This window comes from Coenobita brevimanus, chromosome 98, assembly GCF_032717465.1.
Source record: "Coenobita brevimanus isolate Jiangsu-jjx chromosome 98, ASM3271746v2, whole genome shotgun sequence".
Taxonomy (NCBI): domain Eukaryota; kingdom Metazoa; phylum Arthropoda; class Malacostraca; order Decapoda; family Coenobitidae; genus Coenobita; species Coenobita brevimanus.
The window spans coordinates 34,821,029-34,842,530 of NC_137051.1; the positions used below are offsets into that span (position 1 = coordinate 34,821,029).

Below are 21,502 nucleotides of genomic sequence, written 5' to 3' on the forward strand. Positions count from 1 at the left end.
CCTTGGATCTCTTTTATAACCTCATCCATATACAGACTGAACAACCATCGAGACATGACACATCCTTGTTTCAATCCAACCTTCAAACAGAAAATTTCACTCAGTTCACTATCCACATGCACTGTAGCCTTAGCACCCTCATGCATACTCCTCAAGGCCTTCAACAACTTCTCATCTACTCCATATTCTTAATACTTTCCACAATCCTTGTTTATTCACCCTATCATATGCTTTTTCCAAATCCATGAAGGCTGCACATAACTTCTTTCCCTTCTCTAGAAACTTTTCCACTAAAGATCCAAGAATGAATATCTGATCTACACAACCTCTTCCCTTCCTAAAACCTCCCTCTTCTTCTCCATCTAATTCCTATGTTATTTCCTACCATATACGTTTCCTATTACACTAAGAAGACAAATGCCCCTATGATGTCTGTGATGTGTTGTTTAAATGACACTAATGTATTGTGTGTTACACCTAGGAGTGTGTGTGTGTGTATGTGTGTGTATGTGGGGGGGGTAGGGGAGTGTTGTTTATGGTGAGGTGTGGAATGTGACTAGGTTCAGCTGTCCACTTTGTGAGAAGGGCCACTGTAGATTTGGCTGGGGCTACTGTGAATCTGTTTGTGATGAATCATTCGTGCAGAGTGTTGTGGTAAGGTTGGAGGATGTGTGTAGCTGTATTTACCTATTTACCTATTTGTAGTATACAGGAATTGAGCAATGCTCGTGTTGTCCTGTCTCCATATCCACATTTATCAAGTCTACCTTTACACAAATGAATGTTTTTCTCATGCACCACCTCTTTGTCTAAGTCGTTCCAAATATTTAAGAATATACCTAATTGTGATATACACGGAATGTACTATGCTCGTGGGTTTCCGTCGCTGTTTCTCAATAAGTCAAATTTAACTTTAAACTCGTTTAAGTTTTTAGACTGGACGATCTCTTTGTCCAGGCTATTCCATAAGTCTATACTTCTGTAAGGAAAGCTATATTTCTTGATATCCTTCAAGCAGCTTGACTTTTTCAATTTCATTTCATGTCCTCTTGTTGCTCTCTTATCCCATACAAACAGATCTTCTTTGTCAATTTTATCTACTCCCACCATGGTCCTGAACACCGCAATCATGTCTCCCCTCTTTCTCCTTTCCTCTAACGAAGGCAAATCCAGTTTTTCCAGCCTCTCTCTGTATGACAGGTCTGTCAGACTGGGGACCATCTTGGTTGCTGTTCTTTGTATTCTCTCAATCTTGTTTATATCTTTCTTTTTGTGTGGGGACCACACTACCGCTGCATATTCTAACCTGGGGCGGATCATGGCCACTATCAATTTTTTCATCATTTCCTCATCCATATAATGAAATGCTACTCTTATGTTAGTCAAGAGCTTATACGTCTCTCCAACTATCTTGTTAATGTGCTTTTCTGGTGACAAACTATCTTGGACCAGCACTCCCAAATCTTTCTCTTCTATCCTTTTTGTGATTAATTCATTACCCAAAAAATAATTCAGTGATGGTCTCCTGGTACTTTTACCCATTTCCAATATTTTACATTTCTTTACATTAAATTTCATTTCCCACGTCCGGCTCCAATTGTGTATCCTATCCAAATCCTCCTGCAGTATTTTACAATCCTCCTCAACCTCTATCTTCCTCAAGATCTTTACATCATCAGCAAACAGACTTGCATAACTGTTCACTCCATCTACCATATCATTTACGTAAATCAGGAACATTACTGGCGCCAACACTGAGCCTTGAGGGACTCCACTTGTTACTTCCCTCCATCCAGACATCTTTTCCTTTATTACTGTCCTCATTTGTCTGTCTCTCAAAAAGTCTCTCATCCATTCCAGAAGTTTCCCCTTTAGTCCTCCTATATATTCTAGTTTCCACATTAGTCTCTTATGAGGTACCTTGTCAAAGGCCTTCTCTAAGTCTAAGTACACACAATCCACCCAACCATCTCTCTCCTGTACCACATCAATCGCTCTTGAGTAAAAGCTCAACAAGTTTGAAACACATGACCTTCCACTTCTGAATCCAAACTGACATTCAGCCAAAATATTCATCTCTTCCAGATATTTTATCCATCTGTCTTTCAGGATTCTCTCACACAATTTTGCGACCATGCTGGTTAGAGACACTGGTCTATAATTCAGGGGTTCTTCCCTGTTTCCTCCCTTGTAAATTGGTACCACATTTGCCTTCTTCCATTCTTTTGGCACTTTCCCCTCTTCCAGTGAGCATACAATTAAGCTGTGAATTTTATCCGCCAGTTGTTCTCTGCATTCCTTCAGTACCCAATTAGAAATTCCATCAGGTCCTGGGGCTTTCCTTACATCTTGAGTTTCCAGTAATTTATACACTTCCTGCACCTCCACTTTTATATCTTTCATCACTGGAACATTTCTAATCACTCCCTCCCCTTCCACAAGCTCCTTTTCTTTAGTGAAAACTGACTGGAAACGTTTGTTCATTATTTCTGCTTGCATTGCCGCATCCTTAAAGACCTCTCCATCTACTTTCAGCTTGGTGATTCCTTCCTTTTGTTTCAGTTTGCCATTAACAAATCTATAAAACAGTTTGGGTTCATCCTTGCATTTGTCAATTATACCTTTTTCAAAATTCCTTTCTTCTTCCCTACGTATTCTTGTGTATTCGTTTCTTGTTCTTTTATATTCTTCCTTTGTTCTGTCGTTACCTCTCTTTCTCCAATTGTTCCACGCCTTATCTCTCTCTTTTTTGGCTATCATACACCTTCTATTAAACCACTCCTTTTTCCTGTTTTCTTTCCCTCTTACTCTTGGTACAAATTTTTCCACTCCCAAATTATAGAGGTCTAGAAAGATATCCCACTTCCTCTGTATCTCTCTTGTTTCTCTGAATTTTCTCCAATCCGCATTTTCAAAAAAGTTTCTCAATCCTGTAAAATTTGCTTTACCAAAGTTGTATCTTCCCTGTCTATGAAGCTCGTCTCTTGGCTCGACGTTTCCTATTAACATCTGGAACTCAATGACCACGTGATCACTTTTTCCCAAAGGACAGAGATATTCCAATGATTCTATTACATCGGGTTCTTTGGTGAACAGTAAATCTAACCTTGCTGGTGTGTCCTCACCTCGAAACCGTGTCTCTTCTTTGACTCACTGCGTCATCACATTATTCATTATTATATTTAATAACATAGTACCCCACGAATCCTCGCCGCCTCCCGAGTACCATTCCTCCCAGTTCACCTCTTTACAATTAAAGTCACCCACCAAAATTATATTATTGCTTTTCTCAATTATTTTTTGCAAGTAGCTAGCCATATCTGACAACATCTCATGGTATTCGTCATCCTTCCATGCTCTCGTCTTTGGGGGAACATACACTACCGCCATATCTCTCTGTGTTTGCATTTTGGTGTGTACATGTGTTATATCATCTGCATTGGAAGCTAAGTGTATTTGTGGTGTGTGGGGTGTGGGTATGTCGTGCATGTATAGGATAAAGAGTGTAGGGGACGAAACAGATCCTTGGGGGACACCGTTTGTGAAATTTCTGATGTTCAATGACTGACCGGCAAATGTTACATGTGCACATGTGCCAGCTAAATAGTTTGCCAGCCATCTTTTTGTGTTATTGTGCATGTTTGTGTTAAATATTTTGTTTGTGAGGTTGTAGTGGGGGATGGTATCAAAAGCATTACTGATGTCTAGTGTGACCAGGAGTGTTCTGTGTGGTGGACTAGCTGAATTGATGCTATCAAAAACTCTAAGTGTAAGGTCTATAAGAGTGTTTGTGCAGTGTAGTGGCCTAAAACCATGTCGTGATAGGGTTAGGAGGATGTGAGGTGTTACTAATTGTAATACCAGTTGTTTAGTGACTTTGGACGGAGTACAGAGGAGTGTGATGGGGTGGTGTGAAGAAGGTAACGTGGGGTCTTTGTTTGGGGATAGCGATCATGGTACTGTGCTTCCAGATGCTGGGTATTATGTTGTGTGAGTAGCTGTAGTTTGATATGTTGGTGAGTGCTTTTATGACTTGTGGTCCAGGATGTTTAAGGTGTATATTTCTTGTACTGCTTGGGCCACAGGCAGATGAGTGCTTAAGGTTGCTAATTATGTGCTTCGTCTGGTTGTATGTGAGGGGTACGAAGTCTGGGTCTGTGGGAAACTGTCCCTTGCTTGAAGCCCTCTCACGTGACTTCAGAGATGGACTCCTGTGGGAGATGTTGTATGCCGATGATTTGGTGTTGATTGCAGAGAATGAAAGGGAGAAGATGGAAAGATTTAGGAAGTGGAGAGGTGGTATGGGGCATAAGGCTTGAGAGTAAATCGTTTCGTTTTTAAAGGCTCCAACATGCTTGCATGTGTCGGCCTTGGTCACCTAATGGCGGCTCTCCACGCCGCACGATCCATTGCAGCCTCCCTGTTCAGTCCCTTAACCCTAAGGTCACACTTAATGACCTCGTCCCATGTCTTTCTCGGTCTACCCCTCATAACCCTACCCCCAATATTAACACTTCTCACCTTCCTCATCCAATTATCATCCCCCATCCTCTCCACATGTCCAAACCACCTCAATCTACCTCTCCTCATCACAACACCAATACACTCCAGTCCCATCCTACCTCTCAACTCTTCCACTGTAAACCCAGCCCCTCCAGGCCTTGGACGTAGGGACGCACTGCACATCCACCTAATCATTGTCATTTCTGTACGTCTGAGCCGGCGAATGTCTTCCTCCTTCACTGCCCAGGTCTCACTGCCATACAGCATTACTCTCCTAACACATGCTGTATACAAAGACCCCTTAGCACATAGGGAGAGCCCTCTCAATGTCAGGAGAGGCAAGAGCTCCCTGAACTTCTTCCAACCACTTCTCATCCTAGTCACAGAGCTAGCTCCAGCCCCACCTCCAGCACACAACATGTCTCCCAAATAACAAAACTCTTCCACACACTCAAGGGATTCACCAGCAAGTTCAATTTTTTCACGTCTGACGATCTCCACCTGCTCGCCCCGGCACGCCGTACACATAAAATCAGCATTATCTCGCAGTCTACCTCTGATACCACTACATCTCTTATGCACCCATTTATCACACACACAGCACAAGATGGAATTACTTCCCACGCTCTTGTGGCAAACTGCACATGGCCATTCTCCCTCGTCTTTGACAGTACCGCCACCAACCCTAGATATCATCACTTTTGTTTTATCTGCATTTACCCTTAAACCCTTTTGCCCCATACCATCTCTCCACTTCCTAAACCTTTCCTCCGCCTCCCTTTCATTCTCTGCAATCAACACCAAATCATCAGCATACAACAACTCCCACGGGAGTCCATTTCTAAAGTCATGTGAAAGGGCCTCAAGTACCATGATAAACAACATGGGACTCAAGACTGATCCCCTGATGCACACCAACATTCACGGAAAACTCATCACTCAAATCTCCATTCACTCTCACCTGGGTGTGAGCACCTACATACATGGCCATAACCACCCTAACCAGCCACTCCTCCAAGCCAAGCTTTCTCATTGCCCACTTCACCACCTCTCTAGGGACTCTGTCAAAGGCCTTTTCCAAATCAACAAAAACAAAATAAAGATCCCTTCTCCTACCAAAATATTTTTCCTGAAGCTGTCGAACAATGAATATGGCATCAGTGGTCCCCCTACCTGGCATAAACCCAAACTGCATCTCATCAATATTCACTCTTTCTCTAATCATACCTTCTAAAACTCTCTCCATTACCTTCATTATCTGATCTAAAAGTTTTATACCTCTATAATTTCCTCTTTCCAGGGCATCACCCTTCCCTTTATACACATTTACAATTACACTCTCCAGCCAATCATCTGGGACAACACACTCATAAATAATCCTATTTATCAGATCAGTGACTAAACTCACCCCTATATCGCCTGAGGCCTTCAACATTTCGGCAGTCAACCCAGACACACCTGCTGCCTTCCCCACCCTCATCCTGCCTATTGCCTCACTCACAGTAGCAGTATCAATCAAAGGCCAAGGGCCAGACACTGGATCTGCTGGCTCCAAACCTTCCCTGTCCCAGTCAAACTCCTCATTCAACAACCGGTTATAATGCTCTCTCCATGCATCTTTAATATCCTCACTGTTCACCACTACCCTTCCTTCATCATTCTTCACACACTGCTCACCTATGATATCCCGATTATCCCTCTTCACCTGACCTGCCACCCTAAATATATTCTTCCTTTCCCCATGATTTAGGTTATCAAGTATTTGTCTCTGTGACTCAGACTTTGCCCTGTATACCTCTCTCCTAGCCCTACGCTTGGCAGCCAAATATTCCTCTTTGCTACCACCCTTCTTCCATTCCCGGAAAAGCCTTCTTTTCTCCTTAATTGCAGCTTCTACACCCTCATCCCACCACCAAGTTACTTTATGTCTTGGTGGTCCTCTTGTCCAGCCGCATGTTACATCAGTAACACTCAAGAAATTGTTCTTGAGGGCTCTGTACTGTTCATTAACGCCTCTGTCTACAGCTCCCTGTTCAGCCACCACTCTCTTCAACTCGCTATAGAAGGCATCCCTTACTACTTGGTTTTTCAGCTTCCATATTTTCCTCCTAGGTAAATAAGTCCTCTTTTTCATCACTTGTTCTTTAAGCACCATATCACAAATCAATAGTTTGTGCTGCTGCACACACTCCTCACTTCCTATAACTTTAACATCCCTTACTAACCTCCTATCGGCCCTCCTAACCAGAAATAATCTATCTGACTGCTATTTCCCCCAGACTCATACGTAATTAACCTACTGTCTCTTTTCCTAGAATATGTGTTGCACACAATCATGTCCGTTGCCTCCCCAAACTCGAGCATCCTTTCCCCTTCTGCATTCCTTAGACCATATGCACATCCCCCATGCACTCCTTCATAACCTTGTGCTGCTTCACCTACATGACCATTTAAGTCCCCTCCCAAAATCACTATCTCATCATCCCGCATACCACCCACTACACGTATTAAATCATCCCAAAATCTATCTTTCTCTGATTCATCCAATCCTGCCTGTGGAGCATATGCCGATATAATCGCAGCTACCTTTCTTCCCAACAGAATTTTCACTACCAATATCCTATCGCTTACTCTCAAAACATTCATAACATATTCCACCCATTTCTCTGCAACCATCACACCAACACCTCCATATCCGTCTGTCCCCCCCCTGCCAAAACAACTTATAGCAACAGTCCTTCCCAACAATCTTTCTGGCTGATCCACCCCTGTACCGGACTTCCTGCAAACACGCCACATCCACCCACCTCCTACTGAATGCCTCAACAACTTCCCCTGCTCTTCCCCTCAAACTTCCCACATTCCATGAACCCACCCTCATCCCCATGGGTGATTTACTGTCCTCAGGCTTGCTTTGACCTTTTTTGTTTTGTCATCTTCAGTATTAATTAATGGGGACAGACACAGCACAGGTCCCACTCACTGCACAACCCAGGTCCAGGCAATGGATCTGGGACCCCCAGCCCACCAGCTTACCAGTGGCTGTGGTAGTGGCCTCGGGGCACCCTGCCAGGACAGCTGCAGGGACACCCTCCAAGCGCGTCTTGGCACTGCAACTATCCCGCCATTATACACCCACTGATAGGGCAGCCTCCTGGGGTGCTACTCCCAGGTTCGGGCCCCTCTCTATTGGGCGGAAGCGGCAGCCTGGGAACCGCAATGCCCTGTACCCTCTAGCATAGGCCCGAGCCCCATCTCGCCCCGGACCCATGATCTATGCCGGCGGAACCCACGCCACGCCTCCCCCCAGAAGTCCGCCACTAGGTAGCTGGGGCAAAGTTTTCTGGCCGCATGCCCTTGATGGCGCCAACCCCTGTAACGTAGTGGGATACGTTGTGTGAAATGTAAAGTGCATGTGGTGTAGTGCATAGATAGTTAGAGGAAATGTTTGGGAGAGTATGCTGGTCTACTCTCCATGTTACTGTCACACTGAAAAGGTCAGCAAAGGGGGATGGTTAGATAGCTAGTGAAACAGGAGCTCCAGTTCTCCCTATCACTAGCATTCCCATTCCCCTCGGGAGTACTACCCTGTTCGGCCCGTGCTACGGCCTCCTCCTACTAAATGCAGATAAAATATAGATGATGGTATTTAGGGTTGGTGGTGGTACTGTCAAAGTTTCGTTTCGTTTCGTTTTTAAAGGCTCCAACATGCTTGCATGTGTTGGCCTTGGTCACCTAATGGCGGCTCTCCACACTGCACGATCCATTGCAGCCTCTCTGTTCAGTCCCTTAACCCTAAGGTCACACTTAATGACCTCGTCCCATGTCTTTCTCGGTCTACCCCTCATAACCCCACCCCCAATATTAACACTTCTCACCTTCCTCACCCAATTATCATCCCCCATCCTCTCCACATGTCCAAACCACCTCAATCTACCTCTCCTCATCACAACACCAATACACTCCAGTCCCATCCTACCTCTCAACTCTTCCATTGTAAACCCAGCCCCTCCAGGCCTTGGTCGCAGGGACGCACTGCACATCCACCTAATCATTGTCAAAGAAGGGGGAGAATGGCCAGGTGTGGTTTGCAACTAGGGCACGGGAAATAATTCCGTCTTCTGCAGTGTTCATGATAACTGGGTGCATTAGATGTAGTGGTATTTGCGGTAGACTGCAAGTTAATGCTGATATCGTGTGTGCCGTGCATCAGGGAGAGCATGTAGAGATAGTCAGGTATGAAAGGATTTGTCTTGCTGGCGAGTCTCTTGAGTGTGTGGAAGAGCTTTTTTACTTGGAAGACATGTCATGTGCCGGAGGTGGTGCTGGAACTAGCTCTGTCGCTAGAGTGAGGAGTGATTGAAAGAAGTTCAAGGAGCTGTTGCCTCTCCTGACACTGAGAGGGCTCTCCCCCCAAGCTACAGGATCTTTGTATGCAGCATGGTTTATGCTGTATGGTAATGAGACCTGGGCAGTAAAGAAGAGGATATTCACAGGCTCAAATGTACAAAAATGACAATGATTAGGTGGATGTGCAGCGCATCCATGAATGTGAGGCCTGGGGGGCTAGGGTTAAGATGGAAGAGGTGAGAAGAAGGATAGGAATGGAGTGCATTGGTGTTGTGATGAGGAGGGTTAGATTGAGATGGTTTAGGCATATGGAGAGGATGGGAGATAACAATTGGGTGCAGAAAGTGAGAAGTGTGAATGCTGGGAGTGGGGTTGCAAGGGGTAGACCGAAAAAGACCGGGATGAGGTCACAGAGTGTGACTTCAGGGATAAAGGACTGAATAGGAAAACTACCAGTGATTAAGCAACATGGAGAGCTGCCATTAAGTGACCAAAGCCCACCCATGTAAGCATGTTCATTTCATTTTTGTAGGTTCCAACATGCCTGGATGCGTCAGCCTTGGTCACCTAATGGCAGCTCTCCATGCTGCTCAATCTATGGTAGCCTCCCTGTTCAATCCCTTAACCCTGAGGTTACACTTAATGACCTCGTCTCACATCTTTCTCAGTCTACCCCTTGCAACCTCATCCCCAATATTAACACTTCTCACCGTCTGCACTCAATTATCATCCCCCATCCTCTCAACATGCCCAAACTACTTCAATCTACCTCTCCCCACCATAACACCAATACACTCCAGTCCCATCCTACCTCTCAACTCCATCATAAACCTAGCCCCCCCAGCCCTTCCATGCAGGGATGCACTGCACATCTGCCAAATCAGTCATTTCTGTACATTTGAGCCTGCAAATATCCTCTTCCTTTACTGCCCAGGTCTCACTACCATACAGCATCGCACTCCTAACACATGCTGCATACAAAGACCCCTTAGCAAGCAGGGAGAGTCTTCTCAATGTCAGGAGAGGCAACAGTCCCTTGAACTTCTTCCAACCACTTCTCACCATAGCTACAGAGCTAGCTCCAACCCCACCTCCAGCACAAAACACATCTCCCAAATAACAAAACTCTTCCACACACTGAAGAGAATCACCAGCAAGTTCAATTCTTTCACCCCTGAGAATCTCCACATGTTCTCCCCGACACGCCGCACACGTTAAATCAGCATTATCTCAAAGTCTACCTCTCTTGTACACCCATTTATCACGAACACTGCACACAATGGAATTACTTCCCACACCCTTGTGGCAAATTGTACATGGCCACTCTCCCTCTTCTTTGACTGTACAGCCACCAGCCCTAGATATCATCACTTTTGTTTTATCTGCATTTACCCTTACGCCCTTGTGCCCCATACCATCTCTCCACTTACAGACTGAGCCTTTATAAATGAAATGGAATGAAATTATATAGTTTCGATCAATAACATGCATAAGGATAGTGAGGTTCAACATGCAAAATACATTTCTAAGCAAGCTGTCAAACTGCCAAACACTGCCTAATGACACTTAATATGCAACCTAAGTACAGACAGTCCTGTTTATATATTATGGATGTCACCTAAAACATCACTGCTTTCTCCAAACAAATGCTTCTTTCAACTAGAACAAACTTGCAGATCTGCTTAACAGATAGCCATGGAACTTGAACTGGCAATTTTTCTCCAATTTCTGTAAACTTAGCAAAAACTGATATCAAAATGTGCAGTTTATAACAAAGACTTAACCAATGGATTGCGAGCCACAGCTCAGGCTGTGCTGGCCGTGCATCACCGTTAACTACTCGACCCCTACACAAACTTACGCATGGCGCTACGCAAAGACAATGAGAGAGATTGTTTTTCTTTTCACCAGATGATGCCCTGGATGTTTATAATAAACAAAAACAAAAACAAAAAATTGCTTTCATTTTTTCGCCACTCCCCTATGTAAACTTACGTATGGCCGTACGGAAAGATGGCGAGAGAGGGATTATTTTTTTCTCTACAGATGATGCTGTTTATCCATCTCTATCTCTATCTATTGCTCTTCAAGTTTATATTAAACAAAAACTAAAAAAAACTTTTTTCCTTCATTTTTTTGCACACCACGGGGTGGGATAAAAAAAGGTAATTGCACAATCCATGGGTTAATGTACAATAAAGCACTGATGAAGACAAAAGCTCTGCTATGGCAAAACACCAATAAATAAGGTATTTAGAAATAAAAGCCAGATAAGCACCAATACGGCAACAATTGGGGTTTCAGTGTTTGAAAATAATTCCGTATCCTGTTTATATCTTTAATGTTTATCTCAATTTAATTCTGAGCACCTCAATATAAGAACATCATGTGAAAAATAAATGCTGTGCAGCTTATGATACCACACCTGAACTGAGCAACATTGACACCATTGTAGAAATCCTGCTTGCTGGGCTTGAAGAAAGTGGGTCCATTCCTGTTGCAGCCAAAGAAGGCACACCCACCAACACAGCCACATTTGCCAAACACCTGTGCTGACACCTGTGTCGCCTCCTGTGGCCACAAGAACCACAGACGCTTGGTCTTCTCATCGTGAAGCATCAGGAATCTGTTGAAGCACACAACCACTGCAGTGAAGATCACAAATACTCTACCAATCTATCATGTATCCCAAAAAGGGTGGCCAAGAACAAACTGTCTCCAAGCTCACCCTACCCTCTGCCATCAGGTGACCCTTCCTTTAACTCACACCACCCTCTTTAACATACCTCTCCACCCCATCCCCCCACTTCATCCATGGTCTTCCCTTATCCCCTCCCTCCATTTTACACTATCTTCATTCATAAATCTCTCCACCTCATCACTCCAACTCATCCCAGTTTCTCTCTCACCTTTCCTCCAACTCACACCATCCTCATTCATACACTTCTCCACTCCCATCTCTCAACTTCATCCTTAGTCTCTCTCTCCCTCCCCCTATCCCTCTCCACCTCACTCACATACACTCTGTAAGTCACTGAATCATTCTTCATCTACAGGGCCAAACCACTGCAGGCATTATTCATAGACAATAAAACGTCACTATAACGGACTAATTGGGATCCAAGCCATTCCGAAAAAAGTGAAAGTCCGATAAAAGTGACATCTGGACTTCCCCCTGCTGACCCGGATGTTTTCCGATATATCAGACGTTAGTCCAGATCGAACCAATGGTTTTTCAACACCACTGCAGTACTGTACTGTATTATACATTCATTACAGTAATCCATCCATCCACCTTCTAATTCTATGTTGCCCCATGAGAAGCATAGGAGCCCGGGGCTTGGCAAATTGGTCCTGACATTTAAGATGAGAGTGACCAGCTTCACTCATCCCTGAGTGGCATTATATGAGAAATAAACCTCAATCACTCCTTGGATATAAACCTACACAGGTTCAATCCATTTGGAGCACCTTAATAACCCACTAAACCACCAGGTGCCATAATTTGGTTATATGGTTACCACCCAGCGTAGTAAATGGTTTCGTGATACAAAGGAAACCATTTGGGTTGTCACTCAGCGTAGAGTCACCCACAGGTAGAAGGAAGAGGAAAGAATGAAAGACAGAGGAGGATGGAAAGAAAAGGGGAAAGGGCAGACACCTGAGAGCAGCACTCCATCAAGTGAGTGGATGGTGAGAGCCCCCACCTACCACAAATCAAAAGGTATAATATATATACCGGTAATAATTAGTGGCAGATGGGGGAAATCACCATCCACTCACTCAAGGCAGTGCTGCTCTTGGGTGACTCCCTTCTCCTCTCTTCCTTCCTTCTGTTCCTTCCTTCTTTCCTTCCTTCCTTCCTTCCTTCTGTTCTTCCTTCCCATTTTTCTTTTCTTCTTTCTTCATCTTCCTTCTGTCTATGGGTGACTCTACACTAAGTGATGAACCAAATGGTTTCCTGTACATCAGGAAACCATTTACTATGCTGGGTGGTAACCGTATAACCAAACTATGGCACCTGGTGGTTTAGTGGGTAGCTAAGGTACTCCAGCCTGACTGAACCTGTGTACGTTTATATCCAATGGGTTGCTGGGGTTTACTGCTCACATAATGCCACTCAGAGATGAGTAAGGCTGGTCGCTCTCATCTTAAATGTCAGGACCAACTTGCCTAGCCCCAGGCTTCTACACTCCTCATGGGGTAACAAATGATTAGATGATGTATGTATGTACGTATGTATGTATATATTAATACTGAACAGTACACTGATAAACGTGTCTTTTATTAACCTTATTGTGGTGAACACTGCTGAAGTGGTCAGGCAGTCTGGACCACTTCTGGCTTTATTGGACTTTTTTTGATATACAGTCACTACTCGTTACACGATGGGGTTATGTCAGGTCATACTTTAACATATAATGAGTTTATCGTAAATCAGGAGATTGATATACATTATAAAAGGGGGGTTACATCAACTCAACTTCCCAAAGTCACATACCCAAGACTGAAACAAATATGAAAACCCACCTTAAACACTTTCTGTATCAGTCCAAGTCATCTCCATTATCACACCAATACAGGCACCGTTACTCACGTACAGTAAATCGTTGCAACAACACAATAATCACACATGCATAACATTGGCCTGGTGCTACACGATGTATAATGTAGTACGATGCTCGGCTGAGAGGTGACGATTGCAGGGGGGCACATGTGAACGAGTGGAAAAAACAGGGTTTTGAAGGGGTGGCGGGACTGCGCAACTGAACCAAAACAATGCTCTGCACACTGGGGCCGCCACCTTGCCTGAGACGAGCAATGGTCACCTTGCGTGCACCTGGCGCTTCATACAAAATTTTCCGATGGCAATATTGTTATAGCAGAAAATTCATCGTAAATCGGATTTTGGGATGTAACTTTTTTGTTAACGTTGTAGCAAATTATCATATATCTGTTCAACGTATAACGAGTAGAGACTGTATAAGAATTTAGTCTGGTTGGCTCCTTGATTCCGATAAAAGCAAATTCCGGTACACAGATTAAAGCATCTAGCTATAGACAGGGAGAAATGGAGAGAGAGACAGATGGATAAATTAGACAGAAAAAGATAGACAGATACAGTTAAACATTAGGATTGATGGGGTAAAAAAGAAAAAGTAACAAAATCCTACTTCAAGAGTATTAACTGTCTCTTGGTGGATGATGTCTCTATCAATGGGGAAAAAATCTGTTTGAAGGGAGTGAAGAATAAGCAGAAAATCACATTACTGAACTGAAGGAATTAATGCATGAAGAGAGATTATGTAAAATAAAATCTATATCTATCTAGTCTGATGGGTCAACCTGTGAAGGGCCAGCTAATAACAAATTGCTTCCATGTCACCCTATCCTTCACTAACAAGCTGCCCCCTCTCCAGCTCACAGCACCCTTATCTATATCCCTCTTCATCTCATCTCGCCATCTCATCCTTGGTCTCCCTCTCAACCTCATTGACATACATTCTCTTAATCAATCTCTCTTTCTCTATTCTCTGCACAAGGCCAAACTATCTCTAGGTACTTCTAATGCAATGCAATCTCACTTATGTTGTATGAGCTGAGTGTCATGGTGCAGGACATCCATGCTGGTGGCAGCATCAATGTAGACCGGGCCGAGTGTTACTGTGGCTGCCTCCAGCCAGGTGTTGTCAACCACGCTTAGGCCACCCACGCCACTGGTGGAGGTGCCACAAACAGACGCTGCCTCGCCCCCTATTCCACCACCTATCTCGCCTCCTATTCCACCTCCACCACCACCTCTCCCACCCTCCTTGTCCTGCGCAGTGATGTAATTGCTGGCGCTGATGTTCTGGATGTGTGCTGTGATCCCTGACCGTGTGTGTTGCCCGTGCAGGTTGCACGTTGCCACTCGAATTGGGAAAACCTGTGAAATGTTTTTAGAGTAGGTTAAGTTTGGCTCTGTTAGCTTAGCTTTGGCCATATCTGGTCAGCCTAGTTTAGGTTAAGTAAGGTCAAGCTGGGTTTGAATCTGATCTCATGTGTTGGTCAAGTAAGTTGCACACCACCACTCCCATCACAAAAAACTGAAAATCATGATCATATTCCCCACTCTGACTTTGTCCCCTCCTTCTTTCTTTATTTCAGAGTATATTTCTCTCTCTTTCTCTCTCCCCCAACCCTGTGTGTTGGCAGGGTATACTGCACATCGCCACTTGGTTTGGCAGACCTTGAAAAAATAGTATCATTCAAATTTTGGAGCCCCCGTGAAAATTGTTGGTTTCTGTAAACCCTCTATTTGCTGATACAATGAGTAGAAAGCCTAAAAGTTAAGTATCCCTAGCTGAACCCACAATCAGCTTCTATTACACTGAATTCACTCAACAGAGATAAACAAAGTGAACCTACTCTGGTAAGGGTAAATATGAGATGTAGCAAGTCTTCATTATCTGCCAGGGATGTGTCCAAAAATATAACAACTTTTTTCATATAACTTGTTACTCTAAACTGGGGGAAAATAGCATATTAATTTTATAGGCATCAACTGAGATCTGAGACAATTCTTAGGAATATACTGCTGATCTAACAGCAACAAAGAGCAGAAAATATGGCAACTCAGAACAAACTCATTGCACTCACATCAGGAAAACCTGAGGTATGTGATCATGTTCCCTACAGTAAATCTCTGTTATAAGCTGCCTCTTTTGACAATGAGGTAGCTATATGTTACTCCATTACTACTACCACTAGACGATTCTATTCAGCATTGGAGAGACTTTCTAAACTGAAGGAGTTAGATATATTCATTATGAACTTTACCACTGGAGGTCTGTTGGTTACAAAAAATCATCTGGCAGTACACAAATTTTAATGTCAAAGGATCGTATGGGATGAGTCCACCATATGTGAAACAAAAACGTATCCATCAGTTCCATTGGTACCTATAAAATGGACTCATCACTCCCCTAAATTTGCAGGTCAGTGCGAGTGGGTGTGTTGGGCTCACTGTGGATGAAGCAATAAATGTTGAGAAGAGAAGGGGTACACTGAGATGAGCTGGGTATGTGAAGAGGACGCATGATGAAAACTAGATGCAGAGGGTGAAAGGTGTGAATGATGAAGGTAGAGCTGTGAGAGGCAGACCAAAAAATTAGGTCATATAGGTGACCTAAGGGTTAAGGGACTTAAGAGAGGGATAATAATGATAATCCGGTCTTTTGTTTCTGAAAAGCATCAGTTCTTCCATGGGGAATTCACTAGCGCTTGATGCACAAATACATTATTTTCACATTAACAAGAATTCTGACATTTCTCATATACAATACAAGTTTCATCAGTAAAAAAAAATATGACAGTGACAATAATTAAACTCTATAATCATCCGTCATAGTGCCTCTCTCCAGGTCATAGCATTTTGAAAAAAGCAAGGCTTTCAGCTGTCTCTTGAAGGATTCAACAGAACAGAGTTGTCTCATGGACCATGGCAATCTATTATATTATCTAAGGGCTCTATAAATGGATGAACGATCAGAATAAGATGACTGGTGAAAGGCTTCAGGCTCGTCAAGATGCAATGAATCATCTTCACTACGTAACATCACACCTGGGTGTGCCAATGGGAGTTTTAATTATGCAGCAAGATACTTTGGTTCACCAAACTTAAGAGCCTTGAATGTAATAAGACAGTTTTATTCAATTCCAGCCTTTACTGGTAACTAATGCACTTCAATCTGGCACAGGGTACTCGAGGTTCTTGGGAAAGACCAAAGATAAGCCATGCTGCCCTGATCAACACAGACTGAACTTTTGTTAGTATAGTATTTCGAAGACCAATCCACAGTGAATTACAGTAATCAACACAAGAAAAGACCATTGCATGGACCAATGTTAACCCGCCCCGTCCCGACCACTTTCTCACCAATCCCAACCATTTTTGGACCCAAATTTTTTTTGCTAAAACTTTCGCTTTTGGTCAGAAACAATGGTCAGTCACAAAGAAATTGTTCCCCGGGGTCCATAATTGCCTTAAACAGGTATGCCTTGGTCACACCTGGCACCGTGTTCTCTGTAGGTGGTCTGAGCCTCTAACGTCTTCTATGGTATTATAAGTCTGGGAAACCAATGAAAGTAAGTAGATATGTATTTATTACAAACATATAAACATGTGATAAAAGAGTAAATTGGATTTTATACAAAAATAGAGCTGAAATAAGCATGGTACCATCGTGCGAAACGAGCAAAATCGGGCAGACTGGTCACGATGAATCGCTAACATTCGAAAATCATGATACATATCATTTTTTTTACTTACATAATACTTCTACAATAACATTATACCATTTTACATTTTATTGAACTGTTTTTACATATTCACAGGCCTTTCGATAACATTTAGCGTAATATTAGCGCTTATTTACGTAGTGAGTGAACTCGCTGTGACTGTTGTTTCAACTCATATTGTGTTTTTTCTACTTACATAATACTTTCCTAATAACATTATACACTTTTCAACTTTATAGAACTGTTTTGAGATAATTTCAGGCCTTACGTAAATATTTAGCGTAATAATAGCGCATAATAACACACACAGTGAAGTCGCTATGACTACTATTTCAACTTACAACCTATTTTTGTACTTATATAATAATTCTCCACTAACATTGCACATGTTTACACTTGATATAATTGATATCACATAATTTCAGACCTTACGATTCAACTGAGCGTCATATTAGCGCATACTTACACAGTGAGTGTTATCGCGATATCATTTGTTTCATCTTACACTAGTATTCAACTTATAAATTACCTTACTACTAACATTACAACAAATTCCACTTTATATAATTCCTATCACATACTTACTGACCAGAATGTTCTACTGAGCGTAATATTTTCGCAGATTTACACAGTGGGTGTACTCGTGACATCAATTATTACAACTTACACTATTTTTCAACTTATACGTTTTATTCATGCTAACATTACACCCGTTTCCACTTTATATTCTTGCTATCACATATTTACTGACCAGAGTGTTATACTGAGCGTCATATTTTCGCAGATTTATACAGTGGGTGTAGTTTTCATATCACTTCGTTAAACTTACACTATTTCTCAACTTATACATTACTTTCCTGCAAACATTACACCCGTTTCAAGTTTATATAAGACTTGGCACATACTGACTGGCCTTACCATTATACTGAGCGTCATATCGCCATCCCACACAGTTTCAGTAGTGTAGGAAGTTATGGTACAGTACTCTCTGAAACATGGCTGAAGGCACAACGCAACATTGGTGGTGGTGGGGGAGGTGGAGAGCGGTGCCTTTCATCACTCGCACTTCTCTTCCCTCTCCCTTTTCCTTTACCCTTTCCCTTCCCTTTCCTTACTTTCCCCACATCCTGGGGCTGTGTGGAGGAAGTTTGGGAATATTGTATGGCGAAAGACGTGCTGGGGAGTGGCTCCACCTCCTCTCCCCTAGGCCTACGTGCACCACGTGCTCGTGCTGCCTCCCTCACACCACTTCCCTTTCACCCCGCACTCCCACCACACCACTTTCGCCTTCCCCAGACAAAACACTAGGCCATACTTTATTTGCCTTCTCGCCCCACCTTCTGATCCTCGGGGTGAGATTTTTTCCTTCCCCAACCACGAGGCAACATCACGTCCTAAGCCACCGTCATCGTCATCGTCCTCATCCTCGTCCTCATCAGAATCTCTCTCTAGGGGATGGAGAGAGGTCCATGCAGGTGTTTTGGGTGCAGGCTGGCCTTCCCTTGCCTTACGATACGTGACATACCGCTTTTTCCGGGGCGAAGGGACCTCCTCATCACTGCTTGTTATTTCCTCCTCAGGCTGCACATAATCTCGATCCACCACATCATCATCAAGTGGAGAATCACTATCTCCAGTGAAGGCATCCAGGGCGGATTGTATTTCGTCGTCTGAGAGACCTTTACGCGCCATGTCTGACCTGGGTCACTGCTAACAGGTGAGTGACCGAGACAAGGGCGAGCGCAGGTCACGCGGGGTCTGGGACGCTGCCCACCTGGGGGCAGGTAGGGGAGGCTTGGGTACGAGGGCAAATCGAAAATCTTGCGCGAATTTTGAAAATTGTGGAAATTATGAACCTTGCAATTGCAGGACGTTGAAGTACGTCAACGGGATTGGCAGTGACATAACGTGAGGACGTGGAAGTACGTCGACAGGACGCCGCGGGTTAACAAGCAACATCTACTCAGGAATTTTCTCACAGCATACAGATTTCTGATTTTTTTTTTAATGCGAGGAAGAAGGAACCAAAGGCTGAGCCCGCAAAACGTTCCTTCAAAAAAAAAAACAAACAAACAAAAAAAGCAAAAGAGAGCCAAATTCAAGATCCGTTCATTTAGAGATGCCTGGACACACTGTGTTTGAAAGACTGAAGATCATAGGAAGTAGGAAATACAGACAGAGGGAGACAGTTCCAGAGCTGACCTGTTGCATAAATGAAGGACTGGAAGTAACGGTTAACTCTTGCATTAGAGAGCTGGACAGAAAAGGGATGAGAGTTTGTTGCTAAACGGGTGCTATGTGCCCGTCGTAGAGGTGGAGGGATGCAAGCAGACAGTTCAGAGGAGCAGTGACCATTGAAGTAGCGATAGAAAAGAATAAAGAGGCAACAGTGTGGTGAAGAGACAGAGGTTGAAGGGAGCCAGTAAGAGGAGGAGAGTTAATGAGACGAATAGCCTTTGACTCCACCTTACTGAGAAGAGCTGTATGTGGGGAGCCTCCCCACACATGAGAGTTGTACTCTAAACAAGGGCGAGTAAAACCTGTGTATAAAGTCAACAACTGTGCAGGGGTAAAGAAGGCACAGAGTCGGCTTAGCACACCTAATCTCTTGGAAGCAGACTTTACAAGAGATGCAAAATGATCTTTCCAAGATAAGTCCTGCGTGAATGAAACCCCAAGCATGTTCAAGGATGATGCAGGATTGAGCTGGATATTATTAAACATTAGTGAGTACTCCTGTGGAAGATACTGATGGATTGATAGGTGTAAAAACTGAATCTTTGATGCATTAAAAACAACAAGATTACTTTTACCCCAGTTGGAGATACAGGCCAAGTCAGACATTAGGTGTACCATAGCCTCATCCCTGGTTTGTTGAAGCAACTGCTGAGATGGACGTTGCCGAAACCGAATGGAAAGGTGAAGGATGGAATCATCAGCGTATGAGTGGATAGGATTAGATGTACAGCTTAGAAGATCACTGATGAATAAATGGAAGAGAGTGGGTAATAGGACAGAGCCCTGAGGAACACCACTGTTAATAGATCTAGGAGAAGTATGATGGCCGTCTACAACAGCAGCTATACAACGACCAGAAAGGAAGCTATAGATGAAGGCACAGATAGAAGGAAAGAAACCATAAGAGGGCAGTTTGGAAATTCAAGATTTATGCCAGACTCGATGGAAAGCCTTTGAGATGTCAAGTGCAATGGCAAAGCTTTCACCAAAGTCCCAAAAAGAGGATGACCAGGAGTCTGAAAGGTAGGTGAAAAGATTGCCAGTGGAGCGTCCCTGACGGAACCCATACTGACGATCAGAAAGAAGGTTGTGATAGGAAAGATGCCTTAAAACTTCTCTATTAAGAACGTACTCAAAAACTTTTGAGATACAGGATGTTAAAGCAACTGGACGATAGTTAGAGGGCTGGGAATGGTCACCCTTCTTTGGGACTGGCTGAATGAGAGCAAACTTCCAGCAAGAAGGAAAGGTACAAGTTGAAAGACAGGGTCGAAAGACTTTACCTAGGCAGGGTGTAAGCACAGAAGCACAGTTCTTGAGAACAACAGGAGGGACTCCATCAGGCCCATATGTCTTGTTAGTATTGAGGTCAACAATGGCAGAAAATACATCAGCTGAAGAAATTTTAATGTCAGCCATGAGGAAGTCAGAGGGGAGAAGTGATGAAGGAACAGCACCGGAATCATCTAAGGTGGAACTGGAGGAGAAAGTCTGAGCGAAGAGATCTGCTTTACCAGTAGAAGAAATAGCTACAGAGCCATCAGAGTAGAAAAGAGGAGGGAAGGATGATGAGGTAAAATTGTTAGAAAGGTTTTTGGCAAGGTGCCAGAAGGAGTGGGAAGAATTCGAGTTGGAGAGTTGAGAGCATTTAGTACAGATGAAATTATTTTTAGCTGAGTGAAGAACAGACTTAGCACAATTCTGGACTTGCAATTACACCCTCTGACAACTTGGTTAATTTGTTCTTTGTAATTTAACTTTGAATTAAAATAAACATCCAGATTTTGAAAAGAACTGACTGGATGAAGCTGTGACACACCTATGTTCAAAGCCTGGGCATTATCAGTGTCATCACTCCTTCTGTTTCCTCAGATGATGATGATCTCAGTTTTACCATCATTCAGCTTAAGTTTCCTCCTTGCCATCTAAATCTTAATATCAGACACTAGAGATTCAAGCTTGGTCTTGATATCGTTAATATCTGACATCTTAACATACAGCTGAGTGTTGTCAACATTAAAATGACTGGGCACGTTGTGAGCATCAAGTAAAGACGATAAACTAATCGTGTAGACTGTAAATAGAATTGGATCCAAAACTGATCCTTGAGGGACTTCGAACAGAAGAGAAG

The 21,502-nt window shown here is 43.4% G+C and overlaps 1 protein-coding gene across 1 annotated transcript in view; it reads right to left on the bottom strand.

Annotated features, from left to right (window-relative positions):
- tweek (transmembrane protein KIAA1109 homolog tweek) overlaps window positions 1–21,502 on the bottom strand; it is an 839,779-nt gene that overhangs the window by 709,766 nt on the left and 108,511 nt on the right. The window contains 3 exon segments of the mRNA XM_080283669.1: window positions 11,279–11,479; window positions 14,439–14,607; window positions 14,641–14,779. Of these exon segments, the coding sequence (XP_080139795.1) occupies window positions 11,279–11,479; window positions 14,439–14,607; window positions 14,641–14,779 (509 nt within the window).